Source organism: Ixodes scapularis, unplaced genomic scaffold (genome assembly GCF_016920785.2).
Source record: "Ixodes scapularis isolate PalLabHiFi unplaced genomic scaffold, ASM1692078v2 PGA_scaffold9__187_contigs__length_104089568, whole genome shotgun sequence".
Lineage (NCBI taxonomy): Eukaryota > Metazoa > Arthropoda > Arachnida > Ixodida > Ixodidae > Ixodes > Ixodes scapularis.
This window is the reverse complement of record NW_024609884.1, coordinates 55,154,116-55,175,519: the sequence shown is the minus strand read 5'-3', so window position 1 is coordinate 55,175,519 and position 21,404 is coordinate 55,154,116. Positions and strand designations below refer to the sequence as shown.

The 21,404-nt window shown below is 44.5% G+C and overlaps 1 protein-coding gene, 1 non-coding gene and 1 pseudogene across 2 annotated transcripts in view; 2 read left to right on the top strand and 1 right to left on the bottom strand.

The window, feature by feature from the left end:
- Positions 1–8,847: 8,847 nt before the first annotated feature.
- Positions 8,848–12,588, bottom strand: LOC8033740 (bolA-like protein 3). Its single transcript, XM_042287105.1, has 4 exons — positions 12,432–12,588; positions 12,162–12,276; positions 11,976–12,064; positions 8,848–9,082 (listed from the first exon to the last, which is right to left on the bottom strand). The coding sequence occupies exons 1-4, from the start codon at positions 12,477–12,479 to the stop codon at positions 9,017–9,019; spliced, it is 318 nt and encodes a 105-aa protein (XP_042143039.1). The 5' UTR covers positions 12,480–12,588; the 3' UTR covers positions 8,848–9,016.
- Positions 12,589–17,693: 5,105 nt separating this feature from the next.
- Positions 17,694–18,748, top strand: LOC121833790 (annotated as a pseudogene).
- LOC8053950 overlaps positions 18,748–21,404 on the top strand; it is a 7,409-nt gene continuing 4,752 nt past the window's right edge. Inside the window, exons 1-3 of the transcript XR_006076862.1 lie at positions 18,748–18,757; positions 18,898–18,972; positions 19,269–19,320. This is a non-coding gene — a transcript (uncharacterized LOC8053950). The remainder of the gene's footprint in view (positions 18,758–18,897; positions 18,973–19,268; positions 19,321–21,404) is intronic.

The window sequence follows — 21,404 nt, the reverse complement described above, 5'->3', positions numbered from 1 at the left end:
AAATTATTTACATTGATTTGAAATTATAATGGCTCAGAAATACACTCAAACCCGTTTACATCGAACTCGTAAAAAAAAAGTCTACCAGTTCGATATAGGGGTAATTTGATATAAACGTTTTCATGAATTTGACTCCCAAAAATCCACTTCCTGCTGACATATTACACAATGAAATAGTCTTGCATCTTCTGCTGCTTTTTTTTTTTTCATTACACCCGCGATAACCATATTTTCTACGCTATCGACGGACTCCAAAATGGTGAGGCCCCGCCGCCTTCTATATTCGCGCATTAGCGCTGAACTATGCCCAGAGTACGGAGCACATCCAGCAGGAGCACCTCCTCCTGCAGAGCGCCGTTTTGCTCTCCAAGTTGGCTTTCCCCTTAGGCAGGTGGCTGCTTTGGGGAAAAGCCAGCTAGCAGAGCAAGGTGGCTTTTTTTTCTTCCGGGCGGTCGCGTCAACCGCCCGGAAGAAAAAAGAAAAAAAAAATAGGGAATTGTAGTAGACCGTTTCCGCAGCCCGCTAAGCACCCGGATAGCGCTCCGAAATCCGCCACAAGACCTTGAACTATGCAGACAAGGCTGGCAGCGCGCATGCGCAGCCGCGGCGTTTTCTTCGGGGATACCGTAGCGGAGGAGAAAAACGATCTACTGCAACTCCCTATTAGAGAGTTGTAGTAGATCGTGCTCCTTGCCAATCTGTGTACGGAGCACGGATTGGCACGGGGCAGCCTCTCCCCCCTCTCCCCGCCCCCTTCGCATAAGAGGGTCTTTTTTTTTTTTTTTCTTCCAAGCGGTCAAAGCGGCCGCCCGGAAAAAAAAAAAAAAAAAAAAAAAAAAAAAAAAAAGCCAGCGTGCTTTGCAAGCTGGCTTTCCCCCTATGCGTCCACTCGCATTGGGGAAAAGTCATGTTCAGCAGACTTGTACGTAGTTCAACTACTCTACTCAAGTTACTGTAGTTTAACTACTTTTCTGAGTAGTTTAGTAACATCCAATTACATTTTTATTTCAGTAATTAGTAGTTTACATTAATTACTTTTTCTGAGTAACTTCTACTCAAATTACAAATTACTTTCGAATTTTAGTGGTTGTTTTCCTTATCAACAAAGATTCCTGCACAAAAGAAATAAGATGTTGGAAGATCAGCTGATATTTGCAAAGAGGGAGAAGCATGTGGCGTAGAAATGGGGGGGGGGGAAGAAAATGGTGTGGGGAGTCTGAAATCTCACAAAAATTTTCACTAGCCAAACCAAGCCCCCCCCCCCCCCCCCCCCCCCCCCCCCCCCAACCCCCCAACTGCAACAACACTGCTACGAGGCGCGGGGAGCGAACAAACACGACGCTAGAGGGGTCGAGTAACTAGGGGATTAGCGCCGGAGACTGGCGTTTCTTTGTGTCCCGAAGCTCAAGGAGACTTGACCCATATGAAGAAAGGTCTGGTCTCCACTTCTCTTCAGCGTAGAAACTCTCGCCCACTACAGGAGGTGCACGCATCCTCACTCAAAGGAGGCAACAAAATGCAGCACCTGCTCTGAAGCTCATCTGGTGCTCCCGTAGTTTGCGCTGTACTCGAAGAATCGCGTGCTACAGAACAACGCAAAGGGGACCTTTTTGCATTACCTTTTCTCCCAAAACCAAAAATATGCAGATCTTCGAAGATTTAAAGATCGTTCGAGAAAACTTAATAATTCCCCCAAAGTTTTTATATATAAAATAATAATCAAGCAGTGTTGGGAAGTACTCTGAGTACATGGTACTCAAAGTACTACTGCTTAGAAAACGTGTACTTTACTTGATGTACATTCTCTGAGCATGTACTTGTGCCTTCCGAGGAAAGTAAAACTCCCGACTTCGGTGTACATTCCCCGAATTTGAAAACAAAAAAATGGCGTATCGTCGTGTGAAAACGCGCTCTTTCAAGATATCATCTGCTCACTTCTTTGAATGAAGTAATGGCAGCTATAAAACCGATACAAATAGGTGCCTTATAAGTTGATTGTGCCGAATAGCTCGTCAACGAGAGTACAACTACTCTGTGGCCACTTGACTTTATACAATATTTGCTGCCATTTCCGTAAAACCTGATGCACCTCCGATTGCCCCTCCAGCAATGCACACCAGTTAAAAAACACTGTTTAGGGAATGAAAGGTAATCATGAAAGATTGTGTTAAAATTATTTGTACTTTAACCTTCAGATATATTGCATTTATAGCACGTTACCTCAAGTACATTGCACCCGTTGCACTTACTACTTTACTTAAAGCACATAACGTCTCATTTACTTTGTATTTTCCTTCAAGTACTTTGTAAGATGTACTTTACGCAACACTGTACACAAGCATGCACTGTCCAAAAAAATCAAGCTCAGGCAGTGCTAATCCTCAAAGTAACAATGACACATTTGATGTACATAATTGACCAAACAAACAAGGAAGTACAAAACAATTAGGCACGCAGGACCATAACCAGCTATTTAAGCATTTCTGTGAAAAAAACAAGGCCGATTTATATTTGGCTAGCACAATTCCGCTAACGGATCAAAGCCTATGTACTTTCTTTTTACCATAAAACATATAAAAGTAACTTCAAAAGTAACTTTAAAGTAATTCGCTACTTTTTTACGGTAGTTAGTAATTTACTCAATTACTTTCCATTAGAGTAATTTCTACTCTACTCAAATTACTCTTGAGGCCAATACTCAGTAACTTAACTTAATTACTTGTTTTGAGTAACTTGTACATGTCTGTACTGCAGAGCAAAACGGCGCTCTTGGCAGTTCGATATAGCGGTAGCGGCTGCTATTTCGGATCGATGTAACCAGGGCTTAAAGTCTGGGGGGTCTCAGGGGTCTCTGACCCCCCACTGATTTTAACGGATGGCCTGAAACCCGCCTCCACAGCCCTAGCATTAGTGTAATCAAAATCATATCTTGCAATAAAATAGCTTGTTTCCAGGGATGTGACATTTGAGCATTAACAATTTGACGGTTGCAGGTACAGCGTGGGCAGACTCAGCAGCGGAGGTTATTGTGTGAGCATCCAACACATCTCGTCAACCCCCCCCCCCCCCCCTATACCTACCTTCTAGTAGGGACCCCCCCTCAACTTACGGGAGACTTTAAGCACTGGATGTAAGCGTAATTTTTGGTGTACAATACACTGTAACATTACTACGCACAAAAACTGTTCAATATAAGAAATAATTCGATGTAAACGGGCTCAATATTGTTAGGTTTGACTGTATATAAGAATCAAATCGGGGCTCCCGAATCCATGATGACAGTATCCACAGGTGCGAGGTCAATCTCAAAAATGCTTATGCAAATAATATCCGAAGTAAAACCAACAGAAAATAAACACGAAAATAATACAAAGAAAAAAATATGCAACAGTCTTGGAAAAGGGGTGTAAAAAACTGGCAAAAAAAATAAAAATAACTTTACAGACAATTAAAATCTCTAACCTCTACTGAAAGTTGAAGCTCAATTGTTTTCTTTAAATATATTGGCATGTTTACGCTATTTCTTTCTGCTCGCACGCAGACGGCGCCAAACGGTGCCGTTGAGGTAGACTTCAAACAGGATTCTTTCAGCTCACAGTGTATGCAACAAACAAACAATGCGACGCTATTTTTGTTGTGCGTGTGTGTGCGTGTTTATGAGTGCAAGTGTGTCACCGAGCGCTAGGCCGCTTGTGCGAGCGCTGAGGCTTTCAGAGAGGTTCCGTCGGCACCGGAAAGCCTCGCAAAAGTAAATGTAATTGTGCCTCAAAGTTTGTCATTCCTGACACTAGAAAGTAAATAAATTACAATTTTAATTCCTTTTAGCCAAAAGTTTTTAATTACAATTATAGATTACCAAAAAGTAATTGAATTACAGTAATACAATTGCTGTGATTGAATTACTACCCAAGTATGATTATAATCAAACTGATTTTAGCGTGTTGATTGAAACCAAACATTTTGATATATTTGAAAAACATTGATTTTACCATTGGAACCTTAAGAACCTCAATTATTTTATTATTTTCAGATGCATTTTTCTTTTCATTCCATGTAAAATAATTATCAAGTAATACTGATATAAGGATAACGAGCAAATATATAACTTCTTTGAGGCAATATTAAATCGGAGAATTGAGCGCTCTCTACTTTTCAGCTTGTTCTTCAGGTATAGCGAAACAAGGGGAAGGGTAGAGTCAAGAACAAGAACACTATGTGTGCATGAACAAGCATACAAGCTGAAATACCAGCAGAGAGAGGTATGAAGCAGTAGTCACGTGTATTTAAAATTTTGAGAGAAATAATATTTCTCTAGTAATTTAAATCAAATCAATGTTTTGTTTTGTTTTTCATTTTGCCAGTGAGAAAACTGTGATTTGGTTAAAAAGCCATGTTCTGTCAATCAATGCGGCTCATTGCCATGAGTGCACTTTGGAGGCTGACATTCGCATACGGATTTCTTGCAGTAAATGTAGGTAATGAAGAAGTTTTTCTAGGCTTCTAGACAGACATTTTCTCTGTCTCTTTTATGCCCAAAATAGATTGTGCAAGAATATTTTTGGTTTGACAAGATGTTTGGATAATGTGTACTATTAAATAAATCGCTTTCACTTGATTTTATTGTTTTCTTTTATCTTCAAATTAAATTTTTTTTGGTTCAGTATTGCATTGCAACCAATTTGTTCAATATCGCAAATGTCAAAAAAAAAAAAAAACGAAGGAAAAAAAATTTAATGGGCAATGATGTGTCTAGAACGGTTCAGTTAGTCCCACTAAATAAGCTACGCTTCAGACAACGTTGGCTTCAAAGTGACGACACTTGCCCATATTGTGGCTTAAAATCATGGTTGCCAGTTATCTGAACCTTTATCTGAAATCACGGGAAACGCTATTCCGTCCCCCACAAATATTTAAACAGTTCGCGGCAGAGCAAAGCAATATTACATGAGCTTCCTAACACCGAATATAATGCTGAGGAAGTCGCACTTCTCAATCATGATGATCATCAGTTGCGTCTGCTCTGCACAAGCACCAAAATGGTGGCGCCCACAACAATGTCGGGGAACAGTGGCTCTAAGTACAGTATATTCGTTATGTTTATAAAGTTTGCAGTCATCAATCGTACACGCTACATTTCTAACCCAACTACACTGACCAATTAGGTGACCCAGTGCCAATCGAACCCAACTGGAGTGACCAATTGGGTGACCCAGTGCCAATTGAACCCAATTGAGTGACCAATTAGGTGACCCAGTGCCAATTGAATTTTATTGATCCCAATTGTGGTAACCAGTTGGAAACATTGAACCCAATTAGAGTGACCAATTAGGTGGCCAAGTGCCAACTGAATTTTATTGGTCCCAATTGGGGTAGCCAAATGGAAACATTGAAGCCAATTAGAATTACCAATTTGAAACCTCAGACCCAATTGAATTTCATTTATTCAAATTGAATATTCTAATTGGACTCAATGGTTATTTTTAACTGGTCAAGTACCAGAAAAAAGACAGCTGGTGTCTGTCTCAAATTCTTAGCTTGGCTCAGCTAATTGCTTCAACTGCTGCCAGCTCGAGCCCAAGCAAATCTGCTGGCTCATGCTCACGTGGCACAAATTCTAAACTCTTACTTGTTTAAGCTGTACCCGCGGCTCGTCCCACCTGAACTCCCGCTCATAAACCGGGTGTTTTTACTGACGGGCCAAAATATTAAAGAAAATTAACCTTAGGGCACTTTCAATACTACCATTACCTTGCTCGAGTTGGCGGTCACTAGGATCAAGGCTGTGTACAATTAGGCACCCAATTTTACAAATATATGTTTACTAACTTTTTAATTAGAGAAAATAACCACACATTTAGGTTCCAATTAGAAACTTGCTGGGAATCGTCGAAAACCACTAAATTGGTCAAATTTAGAAAGATATGCAGCACGTGTACCATTTTCCTGACTCCTAAAATGCGTTGAGCAAGGCTGGATTTTTGGGTTCTCATCCGCATTTTTGCTCCACCAGGTTTGTGCCTGCCTGCATCCAAAGTGGGTACTTTTTTTAGCAACTATGCTTCATATGTACTCCCAATCTTTTAAAATGGGCTGATTTATAAGGGTTTTCGAATATGCCCAGTTTCTAATTAGAACAATGTGTTTATTTTTACTAAATGAATAGTTAATGAACAGATTTCTGCTAATTAAGCACAGCTAATTAATTGTACACACGATCATGATCAAAGCGGCTGCCACGTCGGGCAAGCTAATGGTAAAATTGAGAATGCCCTAAAGCAAGTACCTTTTATATAATATGCTGGCCCGTCTGAGCAAAAACAATTACAACAGCAAGCCTCCAGCTGGACCCAACTATGTGCTAGCTAAGTACTAGCTGGTCCCAGCTAAGTGGGCGTTGGTTTGAGCTAAGTGCTGGTTGGTCCCAGCAAGTCCCAGCTAAGTGCTCGTTGGTCTGAGCTAAGTGCTGGTTGGTCCCAGCTAAGTGCTTGCTGGACCCAGCGAAGTGCTTGCTGGTCCCAGCTAAGTGCTTGTTGGTCTAAGCTAAGTGCTGGTTGGTCCCAGCTAAGTGCTCGTTGGTCCGAGCTAAGTGCTGGTTGGTCCCAGCTAAGTGCTTGCTGGTCCCAGCTAGGTGCTCACTGGTCCGAGCTAAGTGCTGGTTGGACCCAGCTGGTCCCAGCTAAGTGCTTGCTGGTCCCAGCTAAGTGCTTGTTGGTCTGAGCCAAGTGCTGGTTGGTCCCAGCTAAGTGCTGGTTGGTCCCAGCTGGTCCAGGAGCTAAGTGCTAGCTGGTCCCAGCTAGGTGCTCGTTGGTTTGAGCTAAGTGCTGGTCGGTCCCAGCTGCTTGCTGGTCCCAGCTAAGTGCTAGCTGGCCCCAGCTGAAACCATCTGGGACCATCTGGGTACCAACTAGATATTTTCTTCTGGGTTGTGTTCTGGGACCGGGTTGAATGTTTAAAAGCAGTAGTGCAAACAAAGCTACCATGCCTTTTATGCAAGCGGTGCACATTTCAAAGCAGGGCGCTCTGCTGCAGCCCTCTTTCTGCTGTAATTTCAACCATTTGTGTGTGGGTGTTGCCATATTTAATTAAATATTTGAAAGTTGATATATAACTAATTAAATATGAACTTTCTTCATTTGACAATTAGACTTAGAATTGAAGACATATTGAAGCTTTGTGTTGGCTACAACGTGAAAGGTAATTCAATATACTATATAACAATCCAGGAACTACTCAAGCTGCTACTTATTACATAGGCTATATTTTGCCCTGGCTCTCCTTCAATAACCATTCCATAAAAACTTCTTTAATTCAATTTCGTTGTGCAATTGATTTGTATAACACATACTTGAAAAGTAAATTATTTGCTACGTACTGGTGCAGTGCAGAATAACCGCATGCATGTATGGCATCCAAACATAGTTCAAGGGGCACTGACACATCAAAATCGTATTTTTTTTTATTATACGAAACGATTGAAAACGATGCCGGGACATTACCCTCAAAATTTGAAATTTGGGAATTCAGTATTTGTAAAGTAAAAAAACAATTTCCAAATGCCGAATTTGAAGTTCCCGCGCAATCCGCGCCGGTGCGTTGACGTCAAATATTGCGGAGCCCTGAGAGTCCACTTTCTTCACAACTCCCGGCTGTTGCCATGGCGACCCAAAGCGAGGAGGAAAGGAGCGAGCGCCGGGCCGCCGGCGGACCGGTTTTGAGCGGTGTCGCCTGTTTTCCTTGAGAGGATACAAATCCAGGAGACGGCACCACAACGAACTCCCGATTTTTGGTGTTTCAAAAAGAAGGGCCGTAGTGCGTTCGCAATTGCGTTAAAAAACATGGTTTAGGTTTGCCGTTATTAAATGTTATAGAGATGTCGCCCACAAAGCTTCTAAATTTCATGATTCTTAACGTCACGAATCCAAAGAAGCGAGGAGGCGAGAGGCGGGAGAATCAAACGCCAAAAATAAAAAGGCGCGCGCGCGCGCGGGAAAATTTTTTTTCGCGATGCGTTTTTTTTTTTTTTGCGTGTCCATGACTGTTGCTTGCATCGTTTTAGACAATAAAAAAAAATACGACCTTTGGGGTGTCAGTGCCCCTTTCAGTTGAGCAACACTTCATTTGAGTGAATGCCCTGTTCACAGGTTCATAAGTGAGCTTTTCTCCGCATCAAATGGTTTTGTGGTGACCTTTTCTCTGCCGCCCAAAGAACATGACCTTGGTGAAGAATGGCACCATGCCGATAGGGTTGACTACATTTAAGTTTGGGGGAGGCGCTAAAGCCCCATAAGCCTCCCCACCCTATCACTGCCCTAAGCACATGAGCATGCACCCCACCCCACCACCAACATACATCGCTTTTTTTTTTTGAAAGAAATGTTCAGTTTTTGGTGACATCGCAAATATTAGGCCAACAAAATAGATCTGGGCAACGGCTTGCCAGTGACGTCATCTCTCTGCAGACCACACCCCCTCCCCTAACCTCCCCAAGCCTGACCCATCAATCCGCCCCTGTGCTGAAACCTAGACAATTGGTAAACCACTATCATTGTACCCTTCGAATGATCCAGATCACTCCGATTTAGATTTATTTCTTGTGTCATGAAAATACAGCTACTTTATGCTTTTCCCACTACTATGATTTTTTTTTGCAATTAGCCTACTGTAATATTATATGAAATTTATTGTGTTCATCGTTCACCCAGTATTTGTTGCAATTATTTTGTGCTACATGCATGAAATCAACTTACACTGCCACAGCTGCCAAGATATTTAGGGTGCCGAGAGCTCATCAATCTGCTGATACAGCTATTTGCCAGCCCTGACCATCGATGAATGGGAAATATACAGTTTTGTAAAGACTTCAGTTTATTACTGCAGCAACAAAACAACACAGATAATGTTCCCAGAGCAGTTAGCTCTGTTAACCTTATATACAGCTTTAAGTGTTTCAGTGATTAAAGTCTACCTACAAGATATACACAAAGTGTTTGAAACGGTACCTAAGGAGAATAAGAGTTCATTTGTCAGGAACCGCTGTTGCAATACGTATTCCATGCATGTCTTGTATTTCTGTCTTCAAAGCCTGTGAAAGAGTAGAGAACATTGGTTATAAACCCATGCACTTTCAAACATTAAAGGGGTTATGACAAGCCAAAAATAAAATATGAGATAACTATACTGCTAGGACCCATAGTATGTTCCTATGCTCCTGCTAAATTTGTTTTGAAAATGGCGCGATAGTTTCGTGGATAAATCGATTTATATGCGGGTCCCTCGGAGGGGCAGATCCGGGCGGTGCTGGAGGCTGGCTACGCAGCCAGCCTCCAGCGCGGTGTCTCCTTGCACGCACTCACAGACTTGGCTCTCTTGGCGTCTCGAGCCTCAGCTTCCTCGTTTAGACGTTTACCTTCCATGTTTCGAGCATGCGGTCCGTGACAATTACGTCTACGGCATCGCTCGCCTTGTCGAAGTGTTCGACAATGATTGCAGCAGCGATGACAGTGATTGCTATCAAGAGATGTTGGACGTTGTTCATTTCAACTGCGACCCGCTGGCTACGAGCTCCAGCGATGGCGAGTTACGTACGAACTTGCCGTGGTCACCGTCGTACGGGAATATGTCACAGGCGCATGCAGGGTGGAAGGTCAACGGGCCGGGGGCAAGAGCGAGAATAGCTTTTGGGTTACCGAGTTGCGCGAGCGGTTTTGATCGTACCGCGGCGAGGAGAGCTTGGGCGATCATGGGGGCGTTTCGAATGAGAGAGTGTTCATGGTCACGTGGTTTATGGACACCATGGTGTGACTAACTTGGGCAGTGTTGCCTGGTCGCCAGATGAAAACGATACAAATTCGTAAATTGAATATTGCAATTACCAGAGGCCTAAAAATCACGTAACTTGGTGTATATACTAAGTAGCCAATGAGCATTCCATTTCAAGAATAATCTATCCGTTTAATTTTCGTGTCATAACCCCTTTAATTATGCAAACGCTGCACAAGAAATGGTTTGACATACTGTTATGTTAATAACTTCACTAGCAGCAAGACAAAGTGTACTGCAGTGCAGGTCTCTTGGCTGTTGACAGGCACTGTCTATCCACAAGGTGTGATGAAAAATTTCCGGGATGGATTTTGTAGCGTAAAAAGTGAAGGCAGCACAATGATGTGCACGCAGTAGTCGAAGGAAGGGGCCTTCATTTCTCGTTATGCCAAAGGGTGTTGCTCTGTGAACATTTGGAGCCGTGCTACCCGAGTTTGACCAGATGCACGAGCTTAATGGCAATCTCTCCAAAGACTGCAAACCAAAGCGAGAGCGAACATCAATTTTACATCAAACTCGACAAATCTAGAACTGAGAGGTCAAATAATTTGGAACGTTTATGTCAAAAAGTAGTGAGGTGTGCGAGGCGTTTTGAGTGGTACTCGCACCTCAAGAATGGCAGAACGTCACTGAAGTCAAGGAGAGGTCCGATAAGGTCGCCCTACTGCTCTTTGTCTTCCAGTTACGTTCTGCCGAGAGTGACACTTAAAACACTTCGCAAAATTCACTATTTTTGGACACAAGCCCACTGATTTGTTTCAAAGGTTTGTGATACATTTGCCGAGTTTGACACAGAATTGATGTTCGCTCTCGCTCTGATTTGCAGTATATGGTGAAATCGCCAATGTAACCATGCACGTGGTCACAAAAACTCGTGTAGCGCAGCTCCAAATGTTCACAGAGTGACATCCTTTGGTATCAGGAGACATGAAGGTCCCTTCCTTTGACTGCTGCGCACGCATCACTGTGCTGCCCTCTCTTTTTACACTAAAAAATCAGTACTGGAACTTTCTGATCACACTTCGTATCTATCTCAAAGTCTGAATTGTTTTAGGTATGCTCACTTAAAAGACAACTATAAAAATTAGGCAAAACTTCTGTGTTAAAATAAGGAGGCACACGTATGAAATAGACTATAATGTAGATGGGTGCAAAGCATGACAGTAGCAACCAGGTGGAGAAAAAGAAATGATAATTTAAATTGTGATTTGACTTGCATAAATTTTTCTACCAATTCAGACCTTTTCTGAAAGTAAATAATACTGGAAACCATTTTTACTGAGATTTAGAGTCCCTGCCATTTGGTACTTTCAATGAAAATATTTATGACTTGCATCAACTAATAATAAAATATGAAAGATCTGTTGAACTTGTCAGGGTGCAGAGAAAAACAAGGTGGCTCACGTCTGTGGTACACTCTAATCGGACTGCCGAGTTTACCTTGTCACTTTGCTCTTGGTAGCTCGATAGTGTTGAAACCCCCCCCCCCCCCCCCCCCCCCCTTCCACCAACCACCATCTCGCACCCTCCTTTTCATCCCCATCAGCAGCTCGGATGTGTCGGCAAGCCACCTCTACATTGCCATTATTTCTGTAGTTCGGTGTGCATGTGATTCTGGCTAGGATAACTTTGACTGACCGGAACCAGGCATTCACGTTTTTTGACTCCACTGGTAGGCACCATTTCAGGATGAAAGTGTGCTGCTCTGTGGGAGTACTTGAGTGGCACCGATTATCCTCAGACTTAGATGACAGATGTTTTCAGATTTCAATATTTATTTCAACAGGCTCATATCTGTAGGTTTGTGTAAGGGCAATTAAAGCATACATTTTACATGCTCACACAGTAGGACAATTAAAACACAAAAAAAGGATGCCTACTTGGAAAAGCACAAAGTGGTTTTACATTCATAATTGTGTTGCTGTGACTGCTTGATGTTACATCTGTAATTAAATTTATAACGGATTATGCTTTGTATACGCTTGTTTTTGATTTTCAGGTCTATTGAAATAGCTGGTAATTAATCTGCAATGCCTGGTAAATGTATGAAATATGAAAATATATTTAAAGTAAATAAAAATCTTAATTTTTAAATCTAAAAAAAAAAAATCACGTTTTTTGTATCTTTACATTCTGTAATTCGTGTCACTGCTTACCTCATTAACCAGGCGGTGTTGCTGAACTCTCGGAAGGTTCCTAAATATACTTGACTGCACGTATACCTCGTACATGGCACCACAACCACCTGGAAGGTAAGGCAGATTAGTGACGAAGGTTCGCCTGTTGCGCTCAACATCTCTGCATTCCTACTTGCTTGCGTAGGCGCGAAACAGCTTGCTCACCTGAGATATCTTTAACTTGAATGTTACTTGCTTCTGGGAACTTCTGCTGTAGTATACTCGCGAGGCTTTTCTCTCCGTTCGTCTCGAGTGCCTCATGCGATAAAAATCTAAAAGCCTGCACGGAGTGAAAAAGAGCAGTCGATTGGACTTGTTAATTGCTCAATTTTTTTTTTTCTTCTTTTTTTTGTGGGGTGGGGTGGGTTATAAGGACGGTGTTAGCTGAGAGGCATGAAAGATAAGTAGTATTATTTATCCGTTCGTTAAACAAACCTGAAAACGGCTAATAAATCCTGTTAGGATTCGCGACATCGTGCTCATCGTACCGGTCCACTGTTCGTCACCGGTTTCGTCTACAGCAAAGCAAAAGGAAAGGTTCCTTCTGTCGCTTTGAGTACCTTTCGGCCCTCCGGTAAACGGAGTTAGCTCTCAGTGAGCGAGAAGACTTATATGACGTCATTACATAACACTGGCAAAGCGTCGGCGGGGTCGGCAGCGTCGGCGACAAGAGAGGTATCCGAGCAAGGAGGTTAGGGCCGTGGGGGCCGTGGGGCCGTGTTTCAAAATGTACTCGATCTTACTCCAGGGTAAGGGGGTAAGGGTTTGGAAACTTGGCGTTGAAACGAGATCGCAGCACCGGGGAAAGGCAGCACAGCACGCATCGAAAGTCGCATTGAAATAAGCATCGAAAGCAGTCGAAAGCAGACGCCCGCCGGTACGGATTCTGCTTTCGATGCGAGCTGCACTGCTTTCCTCCGGTGCTGCGCTTTCGTAGAACTTTCGCCGGGTCCTCAAAGATGACGCTACCGTTCACGCTGGGTTTCAAGAATCTGGTTCGTCGAACAACTTCAATCAAGCACGAAATATCACTCACGGTACAGAATTACAGCAAATCTGTAATAAACTCACCTTATGTTTTTTATCCAGTTCTTTCGCGTTTAGGGGTCTTGCGGAAATCTGAAGAAACTGCAAGAATCTTTCTCCACCCGATGGTTAGAATCAGATACGAAGCACCCTCCCATAGCGCGAGTCCGCAAACAAAATTTGGGATCTCTACCGATCGCCTGAAGTGCTTTTTCTCACGGGTGCATTGCGATCTTTTAGCAGCCGATCATCTCGATCGACGCCCGGACTTTCGATAAGCCATATTTTGCATCGCACCCCACTATGAATTCTTATAAGTGTCTGAAACTCATTATATTCCAAACAAATGCAATATCAGAATATCGTCTTTATTCACCCGATTCAGAAGCCAGCGCCGGTTTGGCCGGCGGGTGTGTGGCAGACAGCATTCTTCTTGCATTCGTCGTCTGCTGCAGGCATCTTAAAGGACACACGCAAAGGAAAAAAAAAATTTTTTTAGACAGCTTAGATGGAAAAAGGATCTCATAAAACGATTTTACAACGAAGAAACAAAATTTTTAGAGCTATATTTACGGCGCTATACGAATTTGTAGTTGGCGCTCGCGGGAGCCGCCGCTGGTCACGTGGTAGGCCCGCGCGCCGCCGCGCTGCGTCGCCGCCGCGCGCTGAGCGTTGTGCGAACGCCGCTTCAACGCGTTTCTCCACGCCGCCGTCGCCGCCGCCGCACAAGTTCGTCTGCTTCGGGGCGCCGCCGCCGTCGTTTGACCGGCGCACAGGTCTATCACGTCTGCTTGCGCTTTTTCAGGAGTTTCCTTTGGGCTCTAAAAGTTATTTATTTGTCTTGGTTTTTTGTTATACTTCAAACAAAGATGAATAAGTTACTTTTAGAGGCCATAGGAAGCTTCCGAAAGAGCGCAAGCACCACGTGATAAATAAAGACCAGTCACGTGATAAATACAGACCACTTTTCCGCGGTGCCCGCGGGCGCCAACTACAAATTCGTTTTGCGCCGTAAATATAGCTCTAAAAATTTTTTTTCTTCGTTGTAAAATCGTTTTATGGCGTCCTTTTTCCATCTAAGCCGTTTAAAAAAAATGTTTTTTCCCTTTGCATGTGTCCTTTAAAGGGGTAGTGAAACGAAATTTTAGCGCCGATCTTGTTGCATAAATATGGGCTAGGGACAGGCACCACCTCGGAAATATAAATATTGCGCTGTAAAACACAGGAGAACTAATTTTAAACATAATTAAACGATTTCAAATTCTTATCTGGTGGATGGGGGGAAGTTCTCGTGACATCACTTGTGCCAAAATAGCAGCGCCGGTCTGCGGCAATACGGCGTGCCGGCAGAATTCGCCTAGGCCTGAACGCGTTCGCAAAGCCTTGGCGGAGAAAGCCAAAGCGTAGTTGGCCACAGTGAGCTCGTTCTCGTTGCGGCTCTTTGCACGACACGGCCCGAGCATGCTTCTGGCACGGCCGGTATTAGTTGCTGCGAGTTGCGAGCTGCGAGCCGACGTTAAAAAAGATATGTCTGAACTACGAGAGTGCCAGCAAGAGCCACGCAAATACCTGTTCACGCTCGGAGCGCTCGGAGCGGACACGCGCGTTTGATCGAAGTGCTGGATTCGCTCTGTTAGACCGCGTTTCGGTAAGCGCTTCTGGACCGATCTTTTACGATTGCAACTGGATACTGACATGACACTCGACAAAGAAAGGTTAGACCGACATCGCGTAGCTCCCACGAACTGCTATAGCTCGACAGTGACGTAGCGTCGAGTCAGAATAAAAATGGCATACCAATAACAGAGTGTACATACCGAGTTGCGAAGGTAATCCGTATGGCGTTTATTTGAGCTCTATATCACACAAAACAAGGAGATAGAATCAATGAGAGTCCCTTTTCGACGACAGCGTTCGTCACCGCTGTCTCGGAAAACAAGGAGATCGAGATGACAAGGGGAAAATATTGACCTCTGAAATTTAGGTCAGGGATCAAACTACTGGTCCGGTAAGGGTCCACAAGGGTCGCCGGTCATGGACAGACGGTCTTGGCCAAGGACCGCCGGAGCAACGGTGCGCCGAGTCGATGTTGCTGCTAGGCCTACTATATTCTGCCGAGCTCGCTCGGTCGGCAGAATCGTGGCTGTTGTAGCTCTTCTCGTGTGTTTGTGGATCCTGCGTTCTTGATCGTGGTCTGTTTTAAGTACTCCTTCCTTTTTTTCTTGCTGGTTGAAGTCGGGACGCACGAGAAGAGCACGAAGAAAAATAAATGTCCGTTGGTGGCCGATACCAAGTAACATAGCGACGCTGTCGGCCTTGTTGATTTGATCGTAAAAAGTGCGTAAGACAGCTTCGGAGCTGTCGTAGGATTCTGTCGTAACCTGCGCAAAGGTTACGACAATTTCGTTTCGAGAGCACGGGTTTTCTCTCAAATTTGTCGTACGCACTTTTTTCGTCGTGAATTCGCTTTGAGAATCCGGCCTCAGAGCTGGTTTTGTCAGTGCTGCCGTGGTTGCCGACTTGCCGTGGTCCCGTGGTGCAGCGTGTGTGCAGCCCTTGCACATCTCAAACGGCCACGTTGTCACGGGTCGTAAATCGTCGACGCGCCACCAAGTGGCAACGCTCGTAACCACAACATTCACGCCGTAGCCTTTCCCGACCGGCACAAGTGACGTCACGAATGCGCCCAATATCCCAAGACGCATCGCTCTCTCCGATGGCCGATTTTTGAGCGCGCGCCCAATCGGGCCCATCAGGGTGAAAAATATAGCCATCCGTTCAAAATACAAACGCGCGATTATGATTTATGAATATCATTGATCATATTGAACCTATTTCTGACCATAATAGGTGTATTTCAAGTTTCGCTTCAGTATCCCTTTAAGGACCGAAAGTTGCAGTCACAAATATTTCAGAAACAAGCGATTACCGGCACACTTCTGTCGCAACATATATGACATTCAAGCTTTCTATATCTGCAATTTTTAGAAGTTTAAATCCTACTCCCGATTTTTGAACGGTCGGGTTTTCGTAGCGAAACTTAGCCGCATGTTTTTGTCCATCACAACGACCCTAGAAACGGTTTGTTTGGACCCTTGACGGCTACAAGGAGTAGGCTGTGTTCCAAAGTTTACTCGATCCGACTACGGAGTAAAGTTTTCGTACCGTGGCGTTCCAAAACTTACTCGAGCTTACTCGGTGACGTCAGAACTCGCGTTCCAGAAGCGGGTTGTTTACTCCGGAGTAATTACTCACGCTACCCTCCTCGATCCGGGGGGGAAGGGGGGGGGGGGGGGGGGGGGTAACGTCGGATCAAATCGAGTAAATACGTCACGTGATCTGCTTGTCGTCTGCTTTCTGCGCCGACAGCCGTCAGAGCTCGCTTGCTCCGTTGGTTTTGGTGCCGGACCTTCGAAATGACAAAGGATAGGCGCAGCATGGGTGGGTATTGCGATTTGCTGTTTTCAACGCACGAATTGACTGCATTACATCCAGACCATGCACCTTCTCCGGGAAGTTATACTTGTCATTATCAGAGGGCGAGAGTAAATAGGAGCTTCTCCGCATTCTCGTCCTGGGCGTTGGAGGGAATGCCGTATTCTCACGTTCAAGGCTGAAAATGTTTGAACGCAGTAAATGATAAGGTAGTATTCTTGTTTCCTCCAGAGTATGTGTAATGAGAGGATAACGCTTGCAAAGCTGTGAAGCCTCGGGTGATTTTATTGTAATCATATTCGCGTCAACGCGAACGTCAGTTTCATGTCATTTTTGAGAAAGCACCCTCGTGCTGTACCGGTCCACTACACCGTGTGGAATCAATTTCTGCAAAACATGGTGCAAATTACAGTGCGAGGAATATATGCAGTTTGGGGAGATCGCGCTGATTAATAAAAACACATTTTTTTTATATCTAACTCTAAGGAGCAAGTAATTTTTATCTCAATATACAGCTCAAAAGGAAGGTGAGTAAAGGGAGCTGGTGGATGCACCGAAAAAAAAAAAAAAACCGTCGTCATTAATATTATTGTCTCTTCGAGTGCTTTCTTTGTGATCATAAGGATCGTCTGCTATTTTCTGCCACCGCTGCTGTATTTTCTTTTTACCGTAGCTCAAGACGAAGCCAACTACCACAATTATTGGACTGAAGTTTAAACATTGGTTGCACGGCCCTTTAACTTTTTCCTCTTCCCTAACACCTCCCCCTAGAGTGCCTACATGCGTCCGCCGCTCCGCGGGGCGGAAACATGTAGGCACCCTACCTCCCCCGAGTGTGATCAGCGTGATCAGGCAGAGTACATGAAAATGACCTCTTTCCCATTCTCACCCCTTCATGGCCGTCCTCCTACCGTCTCCCCCACCAGTGTGTGTGGTGTCAAGTGACACGGTGCAGGCGGCCTGCCAAGCCTCCCTGCACCGTTCCCTCTGCCCCCTCTCGGTCTCACTTCTCGCCGACCCTAGGGCGATGAAGCGCAGAGCGGAAAGCAGAAATCAGTGACTTTTTTTTTTTTGTTTTTTTTTTTTTTTGTAACCAGCAGCTTTCAGAAATCACGCGGTGGTCGAAGAGCACCCAGGCCGTCGTTAGGAGAGGGAAGCTGCCAAGAGGAATCGCACAAAGGCAATAACTGGTCTAGGGAAAGAGGGGAGGCCGCGTTCTCAGAAAGTTGGGTGGCCATGGCCCAAGCGTTGCTAGACCGACCTTCGGCCGCCGCTCGAAATGTGAAGGCGAGGACGCACTCAGTTCAAGGCACTGGAAGAAGGGTGGGGGTTTGGGTGCGGGAGGTTGAGGGGGGGAGGGAGGTGGGTCTTTCGCCCTCGTTTTATTTCCCAGCCGAAGTTTGCTAGATTAGAGTTCTAGCGCTTGTCTCACCGCTAGTTACTGTCCTGTACTTGTGTTCTTGTAAGTCGCAAGCGCCATGTACGCGCTTGTTAGATTTCTGGAAGACCACGACCTCACATGCGACATGTGATATTAGTTAGTGACATTGAAGGTTTTAGCCCTGTGGACACCAATGACTTTGACACAAGGCCATTTACAACGCCTTCTGGCGCGACTGTGTTGTGGACGGCAATACCGGTTTCTACTCGGCGCAGGTCTTGGCGCTCGGAAGTGAGTACAGAAAGATTTGATAATTTGACATTCTAATTTTCATACTACTTCTAGTGACAACAGAAGAAGTGGAGGATCCCAAAAAAGAGTCCCGGTTCCGAAGGTTACAGTTGAAGAAGGTTCAGAGATGACGAGACTCTGGTTCAGAGAAGGAGACAGGTACCGTGAATTGGCTGATTCTTGGCAAAGTTCAGAGGAAGTTGATAACGGCAGTGAAAACTTATTACTGTATGTATTTTATCAACATATAGGAAGCAAAGAAAACCAACCAATCAGCTTCCAGAAAGGACAGCTACGTTAAAATATTGAACCAGCATATAAGTCAAGCTCATAAAAAAAAAAAAAAAAAAAAAAACGCATCGGGGGTTCGAAGCAACGGAGGAACCGTATGTATTTTAGCTTACTATTGTGCCTCACAAATATAAATTTATGTAATGTAAACGTTTTCCTTTGAAATAATTTTCAGCGAAAAGGGGTTCAGAGCTCGTCTGACTCCGACGCTACAGCTAATATTAGCAAGGAGCTCCAACATCCAGAAGGAAAAAAAAAATGCAAAGAGCTCCGGGAGGATTTCTCCAGGACCAATTAAAAGGATATCAAGCACTCCTTAGCTCCAAAATGTTCAGACGTAAGTAAAGGCCCTTTGCTTTTGTTTATGTGTCACTAAAGGGTTCCCCGTTTTGATAAGTAAAACATATGCAGTATTATACCTAGAAACAAAGCAATGGAATGGACAGTGGTTTAGAGCTTATGCTTTTTAATTAACAGATGAGGAAGGAGATGTAGCGGCAAGAGAGCAACAGTGGCTGGCAACAGATGCTGTGATTGGCAGTGTCAATCAAGGTATGTACGTTGTATGTAACATGATATAAATCTCTCTGGGGCCTTGCTTAGATTAGAATTACTGTTAATGGTCCAGCAGAGTAGTGCATGCCTGACATTAATATACTCTGTCGTTTGTTAGGCAGCATTGAAGCATCACCTTTATGTATTCGAGCCAGGAAACGGCACTGGTGAGTTAATGCCGTGCACGTCCAAGATGCCTCCGCCTCCAAGTCGAGCAACAGGCAGGTTGCTTACACATATGCAGTGTTGTAAGTGCAAGGCCCACCATTCAAGCTTAATATTCATATTTATAGCAAACCAGGGGCTTTTAAAAGAGCATCCCAGGGGCACGGTTTTCTGCGACAGGTTGGTTTCCGATATTCGCTTCCCGACACATTATGCATTTGTTGCAGCATTTATTTTATGACTTTATTTAAAAATGTTAATAAAAATCAGGCCACTCCAGTAAAAAAGATGGCGTACGCCACGCACAACCACACACCTACACAAATTGGCAGAGAGAGGGAGAAATAAACGTAAATGCAGACGGGCTTCAAAGCCTTTAGAAGAATTCCGTGTTCAGTTGCGAAGCTCGCGGCCGAGCCGAAAAATGTCTGAGTGGAAGCGAGCGTTCCAAGACGCTGGCTTCGTTCAGCCCTGCCAGTTCCGCGTTCCAATGTTACATATTTCAGTTCACGTGCCCCACGTGCAAAACTGAAATGGCAGCGTCTTGCTGAGGCGGCCGTGGAGGCTTGCTAGCAATATTTCGCAAGCGCGGCGAGCTGTTCGAGAAAGCGCACAAGCCGGAAAAGAGCGGCCGTGTGACGGCGATGTCGGCGGGTTTACTGCGGTTGATCGAATGCCATTTCATCGAAGCACGTTTTAGAGAATGGGCACGGTTTAGAGAAAGCAGAGCCTCAGTTTACAGAAACGCCGTTTATCAAAAAAAAAAAAAAAAAGAGAGTTTCAAGTGAATAAAGAATGTAAACTAGCATTTCCTGGACCATGACTGGCAAATAGACTGCTTCCATAAAGCCCTGCATGCAACACGGCTCGCGTTGCACTCTGGGAACTAGTTGGCCAGGGAGGAGAGTGGCAGGGTTTCGGTTTCGATCGACACGTCGTCGTTTTCTGGTCCCGAGAGCGTCATTTGTGGTCTCTAAACTGACCTAAATGGCCGGACCTCGAAGCTTTAGCAGTTTGGTTGTAGTTTTGTATTTGGGCCTTTGTGTTAGCGTTTCGAGGTATGTGGACCAGCCAGTGCTGGGAATGTCGACGCTGCGAAGCTCGGGGATCTTGCTTACGTACGAATCAACAAGCTGTATCAACCAATAAGTATGCATACATCGAGCTCGCGCCTTTGCATTAGTGTTGTTGATCAGGCAGTTTGTTTGTTTCGTGCGTCCATAAACGAAATATTACCTTTTGCAATTACTGTTTTCTTAATACGCCTGAGTACGCGAGGCAAAACTCGGAGGCGCCATTGAAAGCTCACTTTCTTATCTCTTATCTGTACGGACCCGCAGCACTGCACGAAACGAAGTCCCCACCCACTAGCATTTTATTAATATTCAACATCGCGTATGCGCATAACGTTAGCCTTTAATCATATAGGCACCATTCGCACATACAACCCGTTTTAAGAAAGCAAAAGTTGAGCGCTTGTGTGAAAATGTCGCACCGTTCGCCAGAAGTACGCAGGACGGGCATGAACCCCTGTGCGGTGCGCCAAACGAACGAAATTATTCAAAGTGAATTTGACGATTGCTAATGGCCATAATATTTGTTATATGTTTGCTTTCTTCCTGCCTGAGTATGCCGAGATAATTTCAGGACACACCGTTCAGGCACAGATCTTGGGCTTCAGGAAAAGCTCGTCCAAAAAGGCTTAGCGACGAGTGAGGGACGCTTGTTAGGGCCTCCGTCGTAGCTAGCCGATCTCAGCGTTTGCGAAAACTTAATATTCTATCAGCATAAAATTTGAGTGGGAGATATGTGATGACACGAGAAAGACATCATAGTAACTTTAGAGCAGTAGTGAGGTCGAATTTATTGCGTTTCCTTGAAAATTCATGCGTCAACGCTGGGCTCAACTTTGATACTCCTGTGAGGATGCGGCTTGCTTTTCGCCCAATGAAGTAACAAGAAGCGGACGTTTGGCAAACAAAATACGTGTAAGGCTCCAGGTGCCCAAATTTCAGTTGTAGTTCACTGGTACTAGACTTGATTATTGAAATTGAACTCAAAGGTGAGGTGACTAAGTCACGTCTTACTACGTACGTTTGCATACGCACTCATAATATCCGGTGTTTCGGGAACCAAGGAAAGTGCCCCGGTCTTCGTTTTGTATCGCTCGAGAATGAGTGTATTGTACGTTCGTGAAAGTCCAGATAATCGAAAACGCAAGCAGCGCGTTCGGTCGCGGCGCGATAGCATGAGATGGAGCTGCT